The sequence below is a fragment of the Somniosus microcephalus genome, unplaced genomic scaffold (assembly GCF_052327205.1).
Source record: "Somniosus microcephalus isolate GS21.2 unplaced genomic scaffold, FLI_Smic_1.0 unresolved_chr4, whole genome shotgun sequence".
Classification (NCBI taxonomy): domain Eukaryota; kingdom Metazoa; phylum Chordata; class Chondrichthyes; order Squaliformes; family Somniosidae; genus Somniosus; species Somniosus microcephalus.
In genome coordinates, this window is record NW_028225182.1 from 52,479,716 (window position 1) to 52,501,125 (window position 21,410).

Genomic DNA, 21,410 nt, shown 5'->3' on the forward strand with positions numbered 1-21,410 from the left:
AACATCATGATTTTTCAAAAAAGGCCCAGATGTCAGGAAAACAAATACCAGTTTACCCTCAGTGATACCACTATAGGACACACTATGAGCTACACCTACCTTGGTCTAACTATTACAGCATCAGGGAGCTTCAGCATAGCAGTGAATGCACTAAAAGAAAAAGCCCGAAGAGCCCTATATGCAATAAAAAGAAAATTCTACAACATCCAAATCCCAATCAAAATCTGGCTCAAAATATTTGACAGCATAATCCTGCCCATTGCACTGTACGGTAGTGAAGTATGGGGCCCGCTAAATCACCAAAGCTACACTAAATGGGAAAAACACACAATAGAAGCCCTACATGCAGAATTCTGCCGAAGCATCCTTCGCACCCAAAGAAAAACACCAACAAATGCATGCAGAGCCGAACTAGGCAGATACCCACTGATAATAAACATCCAAAAACGAGCACTAAACTTCCTAAATCACCTCAAATCTAGCTCCCCAGACACCCTTCATTTCAAAGCCTTTCAGACCCAAGAGCTAAACCCAGAAAAGAGTCCCCTGAGTCAGCTGCTACTGAAACTAAGTACTCAGCCGGACCCTGACCAGCCCCAGACCAACACAGCCGTCCAAACACCAATCCGAGTGAACCAAATCATTAAAAAATGCAAAGAAACCTACCTGGAACATTGGAACAAAATAACTGAAAGCCAAAGCAGATTAGAATGTTACCGGGCCCTAAAAAGAGAATATAAACTGGCAGACTACCTCACGACCATCAGGGACACAAAACAGAGACAGACCCTCACCAGGTACAGACTAAGCGACCACCAACTGGAAATTGAAAAAGGCAGATACAAGAAATCCTGGCAGCCTAGAGAGAATAGAATATGCGATCAATGTCTGGCCGGCGAGGTTGAAACAGAGATGCATTTCCTCCTAAAATGCGAAAAATTCAACACATCAAGAAACATATTATTCAACAAGCTAAGCCAAACAACCCCAGATTTCAAGGAATTGGATGACCTGTCAAAATTGAGATTAGTCCTAGGAGAAGGAGACAGACCATACCTTGGGGCCAAATATGTAACAACATGTCACAACCTGAGGACTGTTTAAAAATTAAGACTGTTTAAAATTAATATTGAGCGTACCAAATGAAGTACAAAGACTGTTTAAAATTAATATTGTTTAAAAGTAATATTGTATGTAACCAACAAATGTCAAATCGATTGACACCTACAGAATGTTGGAAAACTGTACCTTTTTGCTATGTAAGCTTTGGCAATATGGTTCTCTGTAAACTTTCATGCCAATAAAGCATTTGAATTGGAATTGGAATTGGAATTGGACAGAGAGAGAGAGAGAGACAGAGAGATCTCGAGACGAAGAGAGACAGAGACGGACAGAGGGAGACGGACAGAGGGAGACGGAGAGAGAGACAGAGAGAGAGATCTCGAGACAAAGAGAGACAGAGACGGACGGACGGAGGGAGACGGAGAGAGAGATCTCGAGACGAAGAGGGACGGAGAGAGGGATCTCGAGACGAAGAGAGACAGAGAGAAACGGAGAGAGTGGGAGAGAGAGACGGAGAGAGAGGGAGTCGCGCACAGGGGAGAATAAAGAATGGTAATTAAGAGGGTACCATGTTGCGTGACGCTGGGTTTGACCGGCCCTCTCGTTCAGTCCCTACTCACTCTCAATTCCATGGCTTGTAGACCTTTCAGTGTCTCATCGTTGCACCATGTGGGCACAGTGACTCCATTCCTTGGGATCCTTGATCTGCCATTGGGAGAATCTTTTCTGGTCTCTGAGCCTCTCTGTTCTCCTGTTAAACACAAAGACACGAGAATTGGACAGAATTATACACAGGAACTATACCCAAGGAACAGACTGTGCTGCTCGAACTGCACCCGCGCCCAGTCCCGTACCCGCTCCCGCGCCCCGTCCCCGCGCCCGCTCCCGCCCCCGCACCCGCTCCCGCCCCCGCACCCGCTCCCGCACCCGCCCCCGCACCCGCTCCCGCACCCGCACCCGCACCCGCTCCCGCACCCGCTCCCGCTCCCGCACCCGCTCCCGCTCCCGCACCCGCTCCCGCTCCCGCACCCGCTCCCGCTCCCGCACCCGCTCCCGCACCCGCTCCCGCTCCCGCTCCCGCTCCCGCACCCGCTCCCGCACCCGCTCCCGCTCCCGCACCCACTCCCGCTCCCGCACCCACTCCCGCTCCCGCACCCACTCCCGCTCCCGCACCCACTCCCGCTCCCGCACCCACTCCCGCTCCCGCACCCACTCCCGCTCCCGCACCCACTCCCGCTCCCGCACCCACTCCCGCTCCCGCTCCCGTACCCACTCCCGCTCCCGTACCTGCACGGGGCTTGTTCTGCTGCCGGTTTAATGGGGAGGGTGTATTACTCCGATCAGCTTTGCTTCTCCCTGGTCTGTCGCTGGTATTGTCGGCGTGGGCTCTGACGCAGTGCGGCTCTCTCCGCTGGCTGATCACCTGCCCCTGGCCCGCTGCCTTTACAAAAAGAGCAGGACATTCTGTCACCGGCAACATCCATTTATATTTCACCTTCTGTCCCAGATGCCTCTTCAATCAGGCAATCCCCTCAACGCGTGAGGGAGAGATCTACTCCACCAGATCACCAGAGAGAGATCTACTCCACCAGATCACTGCAGAGAGATATCTACTCCGCCAGATCACCGCGGAGAGAGATCGACTCCGCCAGATCACGAGAGAGATCTACTCTGCCAGATCACGATCTACTCTGCCAGATCACCACGGAGAGGTCTCTACTCTGCCAGATCACCGTGGAGATCTACTCCGCCAGATCGTCACGGAGAGAGATCTACTCCGCCAGACCATGGAGAGAGATCTACTCCACCAGACCACGGGGAGAGATCTACTCCGCCAGATCACCAGAGAGATCGACACCACCAGATCACCACGGACAGAGATCGACTCCGCCAGATCACCACGGAGCGCGATCTACTCTGCCAGACCACAGAGATGTGGACTCTGCCAGATCACCACGGAGAGATCTACTCTGTCAGATCACCACGGAGAGATCTACTCTGTCAGATCACCACAGAGATAGATCTACTCTGCCAGATCATCACGGGGAGAGATCTACTCCGCCAGATCACCAGAGAGAGATTTACTCTGCCAGACCACGAGTGAGATCTACTCCACCAGATCACCACAATGATAGATCAACTCTGCCAGATCACCAGAGAGATCTACTCTGCCAGATCATCACAGATAGAGATCTACACTGCCAGATCACCACGGAGAGACCTACACCGCCAGATCACCACGAGGAGAGATCTACTCCACCAGATCATCGTGCAGAGATCTACTCCGCCAGATCACCGCGGGAGAGATCTACTCCACCAGATCACCACGGAGAGAGATCACCACAGATATATATCTACTCCACCAGGTTACCACCGAGAGATCCACTCCACCAGTTCACCAGATCGGTCTACTCCACCAGATCACCATGGAGAGATCTACTCTGACAGATCACCACCAGGAGATCTACTCCAATAGGTCATCACAGAGAGAGGTCCCATCACCAGATCACCACGGAGATATCTACTCCACCAGATCACCAGTGAGAGTTCTACTTCACCAGATCACCACAGGGAGAGATCTACTCCACCAGATCATCATGGAGATCTACTCCACCAGATTGCCACGGAGAGAGATCTACTCATCCAGGTCATCAGAGAGATCACACAGAAACCCAGAAACTCCTCCAGATCAGCACGAGTCATCTACTCCACCAGATCACCAGCGAGAGATCGACTCCTCCAGATAATCACAGAGATCTACTCCTCCAGATCAGCATGAGTGATCTACTCCACCAGATCACCGGGGAGAGGTCTACTCCACCAGATCACCAGGGAGAATCTACTCCACCGATCACCAGGGAGAGATCTACTCCACTGATCACCAGGGAGAGATCTACGCCACCAGATCACCAGGGAGAGGTCTACCCCACCAGATCACCACGGGGAGAGAGATCTACTCAGCCAGATCACCACGGAGATATCTACTCCGCCAGATCATCGTGGATAGAGATCTACTCCACCAGGTTACCACGGAGAGATCTACTCTACCAGATCACCATGGAGATCTACTCTGCCAGATCACCACAGAGAGATCTGCTCCACCAGATCATCACAGAGAGAGATCTACTCTCAGATCACCACGGACATAGATCTACTCTGCCAGATCACCACGGGGAGAGAGATCTACTCAGTCAGAGCACCACAGAGAGAGATCTACTCCACCAGATCACTGTGGAGAGAGATCTACTCCACCAGATCACCACGGAGAGAGATCTACTCCACCACATTACCACCAAGAGATCCACTCCACCAGTTCACCACAGATCAATCTACTCCACCAGATCGCCAGATAGAGATCTACTCCACCGGGTCACCACGGAGAGAGATGTACTCCACCAGATCGCCACAGAGAGAGATCTACTCCATCAGATCATTACAGAGCGAGATCTACTCCATCAGATCATGGAGAGAGATCTACTCCACCCGATCACGGAGAGAGATCCCATCACCAAATCGCCACGGAGAGTGATCCCATCATCAGATCACCATTGAGAGAGATCCCATCACCAGATCGATCCCATCACCAGATCAGGGAAAGATGCCACCACCAGATCACCATGGAGAGAGATCCCATCACCAGATCACCAGAGAGATATCCCACCACCAGATCATGGCGATAGATCCCACCAGATCACTATGGAGAGAGACCCACCACCAGATGGAGATAGATCCCACCACCAGATCTCATGGCGAGAGATCTACACCAGATCACCATGGAGAGAGACCCCACCACCAGATCACAAAGAGAGAGATCCCATCACTGGATGAAAGCAGTGGCAGCTCCAGCTCACTAAGGCAGCTCTGCTCTGTGTCTGACCCATACTATGGCTGATCTGGGAGTGCTCAATACCGTCCCTCCACGAACGGCCCGCACAGTAAGGTTAGATGTCTGAACTGTCAAAAAGAAAGAAAGAATTTCTCTTCACCTTTGGTTCAGTTGTAGCCCTCTGCGACGGTTCACCTCTCCAGCGAGAGCCACCCATGTGAGCGGTCGATGCCTTGGGCCAATTGCTGCTCGGATCCCCGGCGGGATCTTTCTCTGTGCGCAGGCGCATCGGCTGCGCATGATTCTCCCGAATGTCACCAGCCGGTTGGGATGGCAACAACCTGGCTTTGTCCGATGTGGGTTCCACGGGTTTGCCTCTGTCCTTTTCGGGACAGCCGCTCTCTCGGAAAGCAGGTGGCGATTTGCTGACGTGTTTCGGAGATGACGAATCGCTTTCTTTCCGTTTATCCGATAGGTAATCAATAATCGCTTCTGTGTCTTTGCTGGCCAATCGGTACTGGATGGGATTTCCTTTCACAGCCAATGGGAAACGAGCTGGGTTTTTCTTCTCTTTGCCAGCCAATGGGTATTGAACATCTTTTGCCTTGCCAACCAATGGATTCTGGACATGCTCTTCAACAGCCAATGGGAAATGGACACGCTTTTGCTTGCCGGCCAATGGGGAATGAACTTCCTTTCCCGTCAAGTAAAATGGATATAGGACTGGCTTTTCCTTGTTCGTCAACGGGCAATGGGCGGGCTTTACCCGCTCTACAGGATCCAATAAGAAGTGCACTTGCTTCTCTTTCACTTTGGTGCGCACTGGGGAATGAACGGGCTCTTCACCAACAACCAATGGCTGAGGGGCTTGCTTTTCACCAGCAGCCAATGGGTGAGGGGCATGCTTCGGATTGACAACCAATGGCCGAGGGGCTTGTTTCTCCTTCTCTTTAACAGCCAATGGATGATGCCCATTCTCTTCCTTCCGCCTATCCTCCTGCTTCAGCCGCTCTTTAGGGTCCAGTGGATCGCGGAGATCCTCGGCTCTTCGCTTAAGACCCAGTTCGCTGTGATGATCTGATTGGTGCTCTCCCGCGGGCCTGTGACGCCCTTGGCTTCTGTGTTTGGGTCTGAGGGTCTCCGGGTGATTTCCACGCTGGGAGTTCTGCGGAGACAGCACTTTGCGGTTGTGTCGGACTCGGACGGGCCGGCGGCTGACCTCAGACCTGGCCCGGGAGCGGACACCCTCGCTGTCCCGTTTGTGTTTACGAGGCCGCGGCTGTGGCTCCGAATCGGACGCGCAGCGCCGAGGGATATCGAGGTCCTTCCCGTTGGTGAATACTGGATGGGCAATGGCCGCAGAGTAGCTAGAGTCAGGGAGAGCTCTGGAGGAATCAGCTCTCCCCTCGACATGATAGCGGGAGCCGCCACCAGCCATCATTAGCTTTGGCGCCAGATATTCACTGTCCTCGGTATAACTCCAATCCGATCGACATTGCCGCTTCCAATCATCTCTTTCTATGCCATTTACTGCTCGCTGGGTCCTTTCAGTAACACAAGGCCGAGTTCTGTCCCTCTCTAGTTGGTCCTCTGACCTTGTACTGAAGGCACGAGGAATCCCTTGTGTCTCTTTAACACGGCGCAGGCCGTGTGTGGGCGACTGGTACCTGCCCAGTTGCTCTGTGGCCAGTTGTGTGATGGCCTTGACCTGGCCAGGACCATTGGTCACGGCGGCCTCTCCCACTCCGAGTTCCCACCCACCGTCCTCGAAGCGATGGACACCATCTCTCCAGCTCCCGTCCCCGTCCCATCCGGCACCATCCTCCGTCGCTCTCCCAACGTCCCCGTCCCATCCGGCACCATCCTCCGTCGCTCTCCCAACGTCCCCGTCCCATCCGGCACCATCCTCCGTCGCTCTCCCAACGTAGGGCTTGCGGGACCTGGCTCGGCTGCAGCGAATTCCTTGTCGTGTGGGAAGAAAAAAAAGACTTGCATTTCTACATCGCCTTTCACAACCACCAGACGTCCCAACGCGCTTTACAGGCCAATTAAGTACTTTCTGAAGTGTGGTCGCTGTTGTAATGTGGGGAACGCGGCAGCCAATTTGCGCACAGCAAGCTCCCACAAACAGCAATGTGATAATGAGCAGATCATCTGTTTTAGATGTGGATTGATGGATAAATATTGGCTAGGACACTCAGGATAACTCCCCCGCTCTTCTTCGAAATAGTGGCCGTGGGATCGTTTACATCCACCTGAGAGGGTAGATGGGGCCTCGGTTTAACGTCTCATCCGAAAGACGGCACCTCCGACAGTGCGGGGCTCCCTCAGTACCGCCCCTCCGACAGTGCGGCGCTCCCTCAGTACCGCCCCTCCGACAGTGCAGCGCTCCCTCAGTACTGCCCCTCCGACAGTGCAGCGCTCCCTCAGTACTGCCCCTCCGACAGTGCGGCGCTCCCTCAGTACTGCCCCTCCGACAGTGCGGCGCTCCCTCAGTACTGCCCCTCCGACAGTGCGGCGCTCCCTCAGTACTGTCCCTCCGACGTGCTGCACTCCCTCAGTACTGCCCCTCCGACAGTGCGGCGCTCCCTCAGTACTGCCCCTCCGACAGTCTTTGTTCCAGTCCTACTCGGGTCCCCTCCCTCACCTCTTTTTCCGATACATTGATGACTGTATCGGTGCCGTTTCCTGCTCTCGCCCCGAACTAGACAATTTCATTCACTTTGCCTCCAATTTCCACCCTTCCCTCACCTTCACATGGTCCATCTCTGACTCTTCCCTTCCTCGACTTCTCCATCTCCATCTCTGGGGATAGGTTATCGACCAATATTCACTACAAGCCCACTGACTCCCACAGCTACCTGGACTACACTTCCTCCCACCCCGCCTCCTGTAAGGACTCTATTCCATTCTCCCAGTTTCTCCGTCTCCGCCGTATCTGCTCCGACGATGCCACCTTCCACACCAGTGCTTCAGACATGTCCTCCTTTTTCCACAACCGAGGATTCCCCTCTACCGTGGTTGACACGGCCCTCGACCGTGTCCGTTCCATCTCCCGCACTTCTGCCCTCACCCCTGCCCCTCCCTCCCGGAACCACGATAGGGTTCTCCTTGTCCTCACCTTTCACCCCACCAGCCTCCACATTCAACGGATCATCCTCCGGCATTTCCGCTACCTCCAAAGTGATCCCACCACCAAACGTATCTTCCCCTCCCCTCCCCTTTCAGCATTCCGTAGGGACCGCTCCCTCCGAGACACCCTAGTCCACTCCTCTATCACCCCAAACAGCCCTTCCCCTTCGCCCGGCACCTTCCCGTGCAAGCGGAGATGTAACACCTGCCCCTATACCTCCCCCCTTCCCACTGTCCAGGGCCCCAAACACCCCTTCCAGGTGAAACAGCGATTTACTTGTACTTCTTTGCAATCTAGTATACTGTATTCGCTGCTCACGATGCAGTCTCCTCTACACTGGGGGGACGAAATGCAGATTGGGCGACCGCTTTGCGGAACACCTCCGTTCAGTCCGTAAGGGTGACCCCGAGCTTCCGGTCGCCTGTCATTTTAATTCACCGCCCCATTCCCACTCGGACCTCACCGTCCTTGGCCTCTTGCATTGTTCCACGGAAGCTCAGCGTAAACTCAAGGAACAGCACCTCATCTTCCGATTAGGCACTTTACAGCCTTCCGGACTCAATATCGAGTTCAACAATTTCAGATCATAACCTCGGCCCCCATTAATTTTTTACCTGTAATTTTTCCACTCCTTTCCCCCCCCCCCCCCTTTCCTTTTGTTTCTCTCTCACACCTGGCAGCTATCTTGCCCTGCCAGGACACTTCACACCTAATCTCAGCCTATTACCATCTCGTCTGGCTTCAAACTCCTTTTATTGTCTCTTCTACTTCTTTTGTCTCTTTCACTTCTTTTGTCCGATCGCAGCCCTGCCTTCGATCTATTTTATTTTCTTTCCAGTTTTGAAGAAGGGTTCGACCCGAAACGTCAACTCAAATTTCTCTCCACGGATGTTGCCTGACCTGCTGAGTTTTTCCAGCATTTTCTGTTATTTCTGAACTGAGGGCCTCTCTTCTGCCCCCTTGTGGCTGACCCGAGGGGCACTGGCAGAAATAGGAGCAGGAGTCGGCCATTCGGCCCCTCGAGCCTGCTCCGCCATTCGGCCCCTCGAGCCTGCTCCGCCATTCGGCCCCTCGAGACTGCTCCGCCATTCGGCCCCTCGAGCCTGCTCCGCCATTCGGCCCCTCGAGCCTGCTCCGCCATTCGGCCCCTCGAGCCTGCTCCGCCATTCGGCCCCTCGAGCCTGCTCCGCCATTCGGCCCCTCGAGCCCGCTCCGCCATTCCATAAGATCATGGCCGATCATCGACCTCAACTCCACTTTCCCGCCCGATCTCCATATCCCTCGATTCCCCAAGAGTCCAAAAATCTATCGATCTCAGCCTTGAATATACTCAACGACTGAGCCTCCGCAGCCCTCTGGGGCAGAGAATTCCAGAGATTCACCACCCTCTGAGTGAAGAAATGTCTCCATCTCAGTCCTAAATGGTCGACCCCTTATCCTGAGACTGTGACCCCTGGTTCTAGACTCTCCAGCCAGGGGGGAAACAGCCTCTCAGCATCGACCCTGTCAATCCCCCTCAGAATCTTGTATGTTTCAATGAGATCACCTCTCATTCTTCTAAACTCCAGAGAGTATCGGCCCAATCGACTCAATCTCTCCTCATAGGACATAAGAACATAAGAAATAGGAGCAGGAATAGGCCACTGGGCCCCTCGAGCCTGCTCCGCCATTCAATAAGATCACGGCTGATCTTGGGCTTAAAGCCACTTCCGTGCCCGCTCTCCATAACCCTTCGCTCCCTTATCTTGCAAAAATCTGTCTATCTCCACCTTAAATGTATTTAATGACCCAGCCTCCAGGGCTCTCTGGGGCAGAGAATTCCACAGATTTACGACCCTCTGAGAGAAGAAATTCCTCCTCATCTCAGTTCTGAAAGGACAGCCCTCTCATCCCAAGAATCAATCTAGTGAACCTTCGTTTAACCTCGGTAGTGTCAGTTTAACCTCGGTCGTGGGGAAGTTTTTAGAAACAGTAATCAGGGACAAAATTAAGTCACTTGGATTGGTGTGGATTAATTAAGGAAAGCCAGCGCGGATTTGTCAAAGGCAAATCGTGTTTAACCAACTTGATCAAGTCTTTTGATGAGGTAACAGAGAGGGTTGATGAGTGTAATGCAGTTGACGTGTATATGGATTTCCAAAAGGTGTTCGATAAAGTGCCACCTAATAGGCTCGCCAGCAAAGTTGAAGCCCATGGAATAAAAGGGACAGTGGCAGCATGGATACAGAATTGGCTAAGTGACAGGAAACAGAGAGTAGTGGTGAACGGTTGTTTATCGGACTGGAGGAAGGTACACAGTGGTGTTCCCCAGGGGTCGGTTCTAGGACCACTGCTTTTCTTGATATATATCAATGATTTGGACGTGGGTGTACAGGGCACAATTTCAAAATTTGCAGATGACACAAAGCGTGGAAGTATAGTGAACAGTGAGGGGGAGAGTGATAGACTTCAGGAAGACATAGACAGGCTGGTGGAATGGGCGGACACGTGGCAGATGAAATTTAACGCAGAAAAGTGCGAAGTGATACAGTTTGATAGAAAGAATGAGGAGAGGCAATATAAACTAAAGGGTACAATCCTAAAGGGGGTGCATGAACAGAGAGACCTGGGGGTATGTGTGCACAAATCATTGAAGGTGGCAGGGCAGGTTGAGAAAGCCGTTAAAAAGGCTTACGGGATCCTGGGCTTCATAAATAGAGGCACAGAGTACAAAAGCGTGCAAATTATGATGAACCTTTATAAAACACTGGTTCGGCCTCAACTGGATTATTGTGTCCAATTCTGGGCACCGCACTTTAGGAAGGATGTGAAGTCCTTAGAGAAGGTGCAGGAAAGATTTACGAGAATGGTTCCAGGAATGAGGGACTTCAGTTACGTGGATAGACTGGAGAAGCTGGGGTTGTTCTCCTTGGAGCAGAGAAGATTGAGAGGAGATTTGACAGAGATGTTCAAAATCAAAGGGGACTGGACAGAGTAGATAGAGAGAAACTGTTCCCATTGGCGGAAGGGTCGAGAACCAGAGGACACAGATTTAAGGGGATTGGCAGAAGAACCAAAGGCGAAGTTAGAAAAAACTTTTTTTACGCAGCGAGTGGTTCAGATCTGGAATGCACTGCCTGAGAGGGTGTTGGAGGCAGATTCAATCGTGGCTTTCAAAAGAGTTGGATAAGTATCTGAAGGAAATAAAATTGCAGGGCTACGAGGAAAGGGCGGGGGAGTGGGACTAGCTGAGAGCTGGCACGGGCTCGACGGGCCGAATAGCCTTCTTCCGTGCTGCAACCATTCTATGATGCGTTGAACCGCCTCCAAGGCAAGTCTATCCTTCCTTAGATAAGGAGACCAGAACTGTGCACAGTACTCCAGGTGTGGTCTCACCAAGGCCCTGTACAATTGTAGCAAGACTTCCTTACTCTTATACTCCAACCCCCTGCAATAAAGGCCAACATGCCATTTGCCTTCCTTATTGTTTGCTGTACCTGCATGCTAACTCTCTGTGATTCCTGCACGAGGACACCCAAGTCTCTCTGAACACCAACATTTAAAAGTTTCTTACCATTTAAAAAATATTCAGTTGTTCTATTCTTCCTACCACAGTGAATAACCTCACATTTCCCCACATTATACTCCATCTGCCACCTTACTGCCCACTCACTCAGTCTATCTATATCCTTTTGCAGACTTTGTGTTCTCCTCACAGCTTACTGTCCCACCTAGCTTTGTATCGTCAGCAAACTTGGATACATTACACCCGGTCCCTACATCTCGGTCATTAATATAGATTGTAAATAGCTGAGGCCCGAACACGGAGCCTTGCGGCACCCCACAAGTTACAGCCTGCCAATCTGAAACAGACCCCTATTCTGTTTTCTGTCTGTTAACCGATCCTCTATCCATGCTACAGGAAACTCTCGATTTACTGGCACCTAAATAACCGGAAACCTCTTAACCGGCAAAATTCAGGAGTAGGTTCAGGTAAGTTTTACTTCATAGTAGTGGCCGTTCCTGGATCTGTGACCGCGTAACCGGGGCTCCTGCACCTGTTGCTATGCAACAGGGACGCCTGGATCTGTGGCCGGGGTTCCTGCACCTGTTGCCATGCAACAGGGACGCCTGGATTTGTTGCTGTGTACGGGGCTCTCGTACCTTTTACTATACCTCTCTGTAATCCGGACTTTTTGATAAACCGGCACCACGCCGGTGCCAGATAAAAAAGAGTTTCCTGTATATATTACCCCCAACCCCGTGAGCCCTTAACTTGTGTAACAACCTTTTATGTGGCACCTTATCGAATGCCTTTTGGAAATCCAAATATACTACATCTACTGGTTCCCCTTTATCTACCCTGCTGGTTACATTCTCAAAAAACTTGACAGTGAACTTTGTCAGTGAAACACACGAGTAGCAGGCAGATGGGGCGTGGGGCAGGAAGAGTCTCTGCGGCTTCCCGTGAAACAGGAGCCCCGGGGTCACCCTGGGACGCTAGCTACCTTCATCGCTCTTCTCTGTCGCAAGCTCCTCTTCCTCCTCGTGTTGTCGTGCCGTCTCCCTGGCAAACCAGTGTAACTTGCTGCTCGCCTGCAAGTGTAACAAGGACAGCGGGTTTAAAAAATTCTTACAGACTGACACCCGGATAGACACCCTCCCCTACCCCCCGCCCGCCACTAACACCTGTGGTCAGGAACAGGAACCCTCTCTAACCCAGGGGTCACTGGGCACTGATCAGGAGCAGGAACCCTCTCTAACCCAGGGGTCACTGGACAGTGATCAGGAGAGCAGGAACCCTGTCTAACCCAGGGGTCACTGGACAGTGATCAGGAGCAGGAACCCTCTCTAACCCAGGGGTCGCTGGGCACTGATCAGGAGCAGGAGCCCTCTCTAACCCAGGGGTCACTGGACAGTGATCAGGAGAGCAGGAACCCTCTCTAACCCAGGGGTCACTGGACAGTGATCAGGAGCAGGAACCCTCTCTAACCCAGGGGTCACTGGACAATGATCAGGAGCAGGAACTCTCTCTAACCCAGGGGTCACTGGACAGTGATCAGGAGCAGGAACCCTCTCTAACCCAGGGGTCACTGGACAGTGACCAGGAGCAGGAACCCTCTCTAACCCAGAGGTGACTGGGCAGTGATCAGGAGCAGGAACCATCTCTAACCCAGGGGTCACTGGACAGTGATCAGGAGCAGGAACCCTCTCTAACCCAGGGGTCACTGGACAGTGATCAGGAGCAGGAACCCACTCTAACCCAGGGGTCACTGGGCAGTGATCAGGAGCAGGAACCCTCTCTAACCCAGGGGTCACTGGACAGTGATCAGGAGCAGGAACCCTCTCTAACCCAGGGGTCACTGGGCAGTGATCAGGAGCAGGAACCCTCTCTAACCCAGGGGACGCTGGACAGTGATCAGGAGCAGGAACACAGGCCGATTCTCCACTCCAGTGCGGAGACCGGTTGTTGCACAGACCCACACACCGGCCGAGACTGGCAAACTCCAGCATTGGCCAGGCTGGACCTGGGTCCTTCATGTTGCTGCTGTTACCCACTGACCCACCCCACTGTTACCTTCCACGTCAGCCGTGACTCAGTGGGCAGCGCTCTCGGCTCTGTGTCAGAAGGTCGTGGGTTCAAGTCCCACTCCAGAGACTCGAGCACAAAATCCAGGCTGACACTCCCAGTGCAGTACTGAGGGAGTGCTGCACTGTCAGAGGGGCAGTACTGAGGGAGTGCTGCACTATCGGAGGTGCCGTCTTTCGGATGAGGCCCCGTCTGCCCTCTCAGGCAGATGTAAAAGATCCCACGGCACTATTTCAAAGGTGAGTCCTGGGGCCAATATTTATCCTTCAACCAATATCATTAAATAACGGATTATCCGGTCATTATCACATTGTGGGAGCTTGCTGTTCGCAAATTGGCTGCCGCGTTTCCCACATTACAACAGTGACCACACTTCAAAAAGTACTTCATTGGCTGTAAGGCACTTTGGGACGTCCTGAGGTGGTGAAAGGCGCTGGAGAAATGCAAGTCTTTCTATGTAAAGAAGGCTAAGAGGAGATTTAATCGAGTTTTTTAAAATCATGAAGGGTTGAGGTAAAGAGAAACTGTTTCCAATGACTGACGGGCCGATAACCAGAGGACACAGATTTAAGGTGATTGTCAAAAGAACCCGAGGCGACGTGAGGAAAAACTTCTTTACGCAGCGAGTGGTCAGGATCTGGAGTGCGCTGCCTGCGAGGGCGGTGGAGGCAGATTCAATCACTGCTTTCAAAAGGGAATTGGATAAATACTTGAAGGAGAAAAAAATTGCAGGGATGTGGGGAGCGAGCGGGGGAGTGGGACTGACTGGATTGCTCTTCGAAAGAGCCGGCGCAGACTCGATGGGCCGAATGGCCTCCTTCTGCGCTGTACTCGTCTAATCTGCCCAATTAAATGCTGACGGATGGTCTTACCTCTTTGGACGTGCTCTGCCGATGCCTGTTTTCCTCCTGGGTGATCCGAGTGCTGTCGCTCTCCATGTCCTCACTGCCGGGGAAGGAGACACAGGTTAAAGCCCCATCCCCGAGAGGCCCAAACACACTGACATGAATCAGTCATTCATGAAAGAAAGACTTATGAAATAATACTGAGCGGCCTGCGGGCGGCGCTGTCCAGGGAGAGTATAAATACTCGGGCACGGGCCCAGCTTGCACAGGACATTCTTAACAGGAACTAGTGAAGGACACAACGAGACCTCCATGTTGTAAAACAGTTGGTTAAAGCTTTGTTTAACGCTTAGACCAAGTGCCTAGTAGTTTTCTTACCTCAAACACTGCACTGAACTCTGAACGGGAATATCAGAGAGGGGGGCCACTCTCTGGAGGGGAAAGGGTGCTTTTTTTCCCAATGACCAGAGCTCACCACCTCCCTCACTCACGCTGGGATTTAGGCTGGGGAAGAGGTCAGCGGCGGGTTCCGTTTAATGGATGCCTGCTGCAATTCCCCCCCCCCCCACCCCGGGTCGAATAGCCGGCTGCCCCTCGCTTTCTAGGCTCAGACATGGAGAATACCGCTTTTAAGTGGCCCACTCAATGGTGGCAGTAGATCCCATACCCCATCGATATCTGACTGAGGCAGGACAGCAACAACCACCTGCATTTACACAGCGCCTTTAACGTAGTAAAACGTCCCAAGGCGCTTCACGGGAGCGATTATCAGACAAAGTTTTACACTGAGCCACATAAAGAGATATTACGACAGGAGCTTGGTCAAAGAGGTCGGTTTTACGGAGCGTCTTAAAGGAGGGGAGAGAGAGGCGGAGAGGTTTAGGGAGGGAATTCCAGAGCTCGGGGCCCAGGCAGCTGAAGGCACGGCCGCCAATGGTGGAGCGATGGAAATCGGGGGATGGACAAGAGGGCAGAATTGGAGGAGCGCAGAGATCTCGGGGGGTTGTAGGGGCTGGAGGAGGTTACAGAGATAGGGAGGGTTGTAGGGCTGGAGGAGGTTACAGAGATAGGGAGGGTTGTAGGGCTGGAGGAGGTTACAGAGATAGGGAGGGTTGTAGGGCTGGAGGAGGTTACAGGGATAGGGAGGGTTCCGGGGCTGGAGGAGGTTACAGAGATAGGGAGGGTTGTAGGGCTGAAGGAGGTTACAGAGATAGGGAGGGTTGTGGGGCTGGAGGAGGTTACAGAGATAGGGAGGGTTGTGGGGCTGGAGGAGGTTACAGAGATAGGGAGGGTTGTAGGGGCTGGAGGAGGTTACAGAGATAGGGAGGGTTGTAGGGGCTGGAGGAGATTACAGAGATAGGGAGGGTTGTAGGGGATGGAGGAGGTTACAGAGATAGGGAGGGGTGTAGGGGCAGGAGGAGGTTACAGAGATAGGGAGGGTTGTAGGGCTGGAGGAGGTTACAGAGATAGGGAGGGTTGTAGGGGCTGGAGGAGATTACAGAGATAGGGAGGGTTGTAGGGGATGGAGGAGGTTACAGAGATAGGGAGGGGTGTAGGGGCAGGAGGAGGTTACAGAGATAGGGAGGGTTGTAGGGCTGGAGGAGGTTACAGAGATAGGGAGGGGTGTAGGGGCTGGAGGAGGTTACAGAGATAGGGAGGGTTGTAGGGGCTGGAGGAGGTTACAGAGATAGGGAGGGTTGTGGGGTTGGAGGAGGTTACAGAGATTGGGAGGGTTGTGGGGCTGGAGGGGGTTACAGAGATAGGGAGGGTTGTAGGGCTGGAGGAGGTTACAGAGATAGGGAGGGTTGTGGGGCTGGAGGAGGGAGGGTTGTGGGGCTGGAGGAGGGAGGGTTGTGGGGCTGGAGAATGTTACAGAGATTGGGAGGGTGTGGGGTTGGAGGAGGTTACAAAGACAGGTAGGGGGGCGAGGACCATTGAGAGAATTGAAAACAACGATGGAGAATTTTAAAATCGAGGCGTTGACGGACCGGGAGCCGCTGTGGGTCAGCGAGCACAGGGGTGATGGGTGAACGGGACTGGGTGTGAGTTAGGACACGGGGCAGTGAGCACGGGGTGATGGGTGAACGGGACTGGGTGTGAGTTAGGACACGGGGCAGTGAGCACAGGGGGTGATGGGTGAACGGGACTGGGTGTGAGTTAGGACACGGGGCAGTGAGCACAGGGGGTGATGGGTGAACGGGACTGGGTGTGAGTTAGGACACGGGGCAGTGAGCACGGGGTGATGGGTGAACGGGACTGGGTGCGAGTTAGGACACTGGGCAGTGAGCACAGGGGGTGCTGGGTGAACGGGACTGGGTGTGAGTTAGGACACGGGGCAGTGAGCACAGGGGGTGCTGGGTGAACGGGACTGGGTGTGAGTTAGGACACGGGGCAGTGAGCACAGGGGGTGATGGGTGAACGGGACTCGGTGTGAGTTAGGACACGGGGCAGTGAGCACAGGGGGTGATGGGTGAACGGGACTTGGTGCGAGTTAGGACACGGGGCAGTGAGCACAGGGGGTGATGGGTGAACGGGACTCGGGGCGAGTTAGGACACGGGGCAGTGAGCACAGGGGGTGATGGGTGAACGGGACTGGGTGTGAGTTAGGACACGGGGCAGTGAGCACGGGGTGATGGGTGAACGGGACTGGGTGTGAGTTAGGACACGGGGCAGTGAGCACAGGGGGTGATGGGTGAACGGGACTGGGTGTGAGTTAGGACACGGGGCAGTGAGCACAGGGGGTGATGGGTGAACGGGACTGGGTGTGAGTTAGGACACGGGGCAGTGCGCACAGGGGGTGATGGGTGAACGGGACTGGGTGTGAGTTAGGACACGGGGCAGTGAGCACAGGGGGTGATGGGTGAACGGAACTGGGTGTGAGTTAGGACACGTGGCAGTGAGCACAGGGGGTGATGGGTGAACGGGACTGGGTGTGAGTTAGGACACGGGGCAGTGAGCACAGGGGGTGATGGGTGAACGGGACTGGGTGTGAGTTAGGACACGGGGCAGTGAGCACAGGGGGTGATGGGTGAACGGGACTGGGTGTGAGTTAGGACACGGGGCAGTGAGCACGGGGTGATGGGTGAACAGGACTGGGTGTGAGTTAGGACACGGGGCAGTGACCACAGGGGGTGATGGGTGAACGGGACTCGGGCGAGTTAGAACACGGGGCAGTCAGCACAGGGGGTGATGGGTGAACAGGACTGGGTGTGAGTTAGGACACGGGGCAGTGAGCACAGGGGGTGATGGGTGAACGGGACTCGGGCGAGTTAGGACACGGGGCAGTGAGCACAGGGGGTGATGGGTGAACGGGACTGGGTGTGAGTTAGGACACGGGTCAGCGAGCACAGGGGGTGATGGGTGAACAGGACTCGGTGTGAGTTAGGACACGGGGCAGTGAGCACAGGGGGTGATGGATGAACGGGACTGGGTGTGAGTTAGGACACGGGGCAGTGAGCACAGGGGGTGATGGGTGAACGGGACTGGGTGCGAGTTAGGACACGGGGCAGTGAGCACGGGGTGATGGGTGAACGGGACTGGGTGTGAGTTAGGACACGGGACAGTGAGCACAGGGGGTGATGGGTGAACGGGACTTGGTGTGAGTTAGGACACGGGGCAGTGAGCACAGGGGGTGATGGGTGAACGGGACTCGGGGCGAGTTAGGATACGGGGCAGTGAGCACAGGGGGTGATGGGTGAACGGGACTCGGGGCGAGTTAGGACACGGGGCAGTGACCACAGGGGGTGATGGGTGAACGGGACTCGGGCGAGTTAGAACACGGGGCAGTGAGCACAGGGGGTGATGGGTGAACAGGACTGGGTGTGAGCACAGGGGGTGATGGGTGAACGGGACTCGGGCGAGTTAGGACACGGGGCAGTGAGCACAGGGGGTGATGGGTGAACGGGACTGGGTGTGAGTTAGGACACGGGGCAGTGAGCACAGGGGGTGATGGATGAACAGGACTCGGGCGAGTTAGGACACGGGGCAGTGAGCACAGGGGGTGATGGGTGAACGGGACTGGGTGTGAGTTAGGACACGGGGCAGTGAGCACAGGGGGTGATGGGTGAACGGGACTGGGTGTGAGTTAGGACACGGGGCAGTGAGCACAGTGGGTGATGGGTGAACGGGACTGGGTGTGAGTTAGGACACGGGGCAGTGAGCACAGGGGGCGATGGGTGAACGGGACTGGGTGTGAGTTAGGACACGGGGCAGTGAGCACAGGGGGTGATGGGTGACGGGACTGGGTGTGAGTTAGGACACGGGGCAGTGAGCACAGGGGGTGATGGGTGAACAGGACTTGGGCGAGTTAGGACACGGGGCAGTGAGCACAGGGGGTGACGGGTGAACGGGACTGGGTGTGAGTTAGGACATGGGGCAGTGAGCACAGGGGGTGATGGGTGATGGGACTGGGTGTGAGTTAGGACACGGGGCAGTGAGCACAGGGGGTGATGGGTGAACAGGACTTGGGCGAGTTAGGACACGGGGCAGTGAGCACAGGGGGTGACGGGTGAACGGGACTGGGTGTGAGTTAGGACATGGGGCAGTGAGCACAGGGGGTGATGGGTGAACGGGACTGGGTGTGAGTTAGGACACGGGGCAGTGAGCACAGGGGGTGATGGGTGAAAGGGACTGGGTGTGAGTTAGGACACTGGGCAGTGAGCACAGGGTGATGGGTGAACAGGACTGGGTGTGAGTTAGGACATGGGGCAGTGAGCACAGGGGGTGATGGGTGAACGGGGCCGGGTGTGAGTTAGGACACGGGTCAGTGAGCACAGGGGGTGGTGGGTGAACGGGACTGGGTGTGAGTTAGGACACGGGGCAGTGAGCACAGGGGGCGATGGGTGAACGGGGCTCGGTGCGAGTTAGGACACGGGGCAGTGCGCACAGGGGGTGATGGGTGAACGGGACTGGGTGTGAGTTAGGACACGGGGCAGTGAGCACAGGGGGTGATGGGTGAACGGGACTGGGTGTGAGTTAGGACACGGGGCAGTGAGCACAGGGGGTGATGGGTGAACGGGACTGGGTGTGAGTTCGGACACGGGGCAGTGAGCACAGGAGGTGATGGGTGAACGGGACTGGGTGTGAGTTAGGACACGGGGCAGTGAGCACAGGGGGTGATGGGTGAACGGGACTCGGGGCGAGTTAGGACACGGGGCAGTGAGCACAGGGGGTGATGGGTGAACGGGACTCGGGCGACTTAGGACACGGGGCAGTGAGCACAGGAGGTGATGGGTGAACGGGACTGGGTGAGAGTTAGGACACGGGGCAGTGAGCACAGGGGGTGATGGGTGAACGGGACTGATTGGTGAACGGGACTGGGTGTGAGTTAGGACACGGGGCAGTGAGCACGGGGTGATGGGTGAACGGGACTCGGGGCGAGTTAGGACACGGGGCAGTGAGCACAGGGGGTGATGGGTGAACGGGACTGGGTGTGAGTTAGGACACGGGGCAGTGAGCACAGGGGGTGATGGGTGAACGGGACTGGGTGTGAGTTAGGACACGGGGCAGTGAGCACAGGGGGTGATGGGTGAACGGGACTGGGTGTGAGTTAGGACACGGGGCAGTGAGCACAGGGGGTGATGGGTGAACGGGACTGGGTGTGAGTTAGGACACGGGGCAGTGAGCACAGGGGGTGATGGGTGAACGGGACTCGGGCGAGTTAGGACACGGGGCAGTGAGCACAGGGGGTGATGGGTGAATGGGACTGGGTGCGAGTTAGGACACGGGGCAGTGAGCACGGGGTGATGGGTGAACGGGACTCGGGGCGAGTTAGGACACGGGGCAGTGAGCACAGGGGGTGATGGGTGAACGGGACTGGGTGTGAGTTAGGACACGGGGCAGTGAGCACAGGGGGTGATGGGTGAACGGGACTGGGTGTGAGTTAGGACACGGGGCAGTGAGCACAGGGGGTGATGGGTGAACGGGACTGGGTGTGAGTTAGGACACGGGGCAGTGAGCACGGGGTGATGGGTGAACGGGACTCGGGGCGAGTTAGGACACGGGGCAGTGAGCACAGGGGGTGATGGGTGAACGGGACTGGGTGTGAGTTAGGACACGGGGCAGTGAGCACAGGGGGTGATGGGTGAACGGGACTGGGTGTGAGTTAGGACACGGGGCAGTGAGCACAGGGGGTGATGGGTGAACGGGACTGGGTGTGAGTTAGGACACGGGGCAGTGAGCACAGGGGGTGATGGGTGAACGGGACTGGGTGTGAGTTAGGACACGGGGCAGTGAGCACGGGGTGATGGGTGAACGGGACTCGGGGCGAGTTAGGACACGGGGCAGTGAGCACAGGGGGTGATGGGTGAACGGGACTGGGTGTGAGTTAGGACACGGGGCAGTGAGCACAGGGGGTGATGGGTGAACGGGACTGGGTGTGAGTTAGGACACGGGGCAGTGAGCACAGGGGGTGATGGGTGAACGGGACTCGGGCGAGTTAGGACACGGGGCAGTGAGCACAGGGGGTGATGGGTGAACGGGACTCGGGCGAGTTTGGACACGGGGGCAACAGAGTTTTTTGGATGAGCTGAAGTTTATGGAGGGTGGAAGCTGGGAGGCCGGGCCAGGAGAGCGTTGGAATAGTCGAGTCGATAGATTATTGTTGGGTAACGATATCAAGGGTCATGGAAGCAAGGCAGGTAGATGGGATTGAGGTAGAGATCAGCCATGATCTAATTGAACAGCTGAACAGGCTCACGGGGCTGAATGGCCTCCTCTTGTTCCTGCGTTCCCAGTGAGAGTCGGGGCCTACAGGAGGGATGGGGAGAAACTGAGTGCAGGGGAACGCCGATTTCTAAACGAAACAAACTGGTGTTAGTCCAATAAGAACATAAGAAGTAGGAGCAGGAGTAGGCCATACGGCCCCTCGAGCCTGCTCCGCCATTCAATAGGATCATGGCTGATCCGAATCTAGACTCACGTCCACTTCCCTGCCCTCTCCCCGTAACCCCTAATTCCCTTATCTGCTCGGAAACT

At 55.0% G+C, this 21,410-nt stretch overlaps 1 protein-coding gene across 1 annotated transcript in view; it reads right to left on the bottom strand.

The window, feature by feature from the left end:
* Positions 1-1,648: 1,648 nt before the first annotated feature.
* Positions 1,649-21,410, bottom strand: part of LOC147091092 (uncharacterized) — a 44,333-nt gene continuing 24,571 nt past the window's right edge. The window contains exons 4-8 of the mRNA XM_085977552.1: positions 14,463-14,535; positions 12,509-12,596; positions 5,049-6,850; positions 2,350-2,503; positions 1,649-1,813 (exon numbers count right to left, since the gene is read on the bottom strand). Of these exons, the coding sequence (XP_085833678.1) occupies positions 1,668-1,813; positions 2,350-2,503; positions 5,049-6,850; positions 12,509-12,596; positions 14,463-14,535 (2,263 nt within the window). The 3' untranslated portion in view covers positions 1,649-1,667. The remainder of the gene's footprint in view (positions 1,814-2,349; positions 2,504-5,048; positions 6,851-12,508; positions 12,597-14,462; positions 14,536-21,410) is intronic.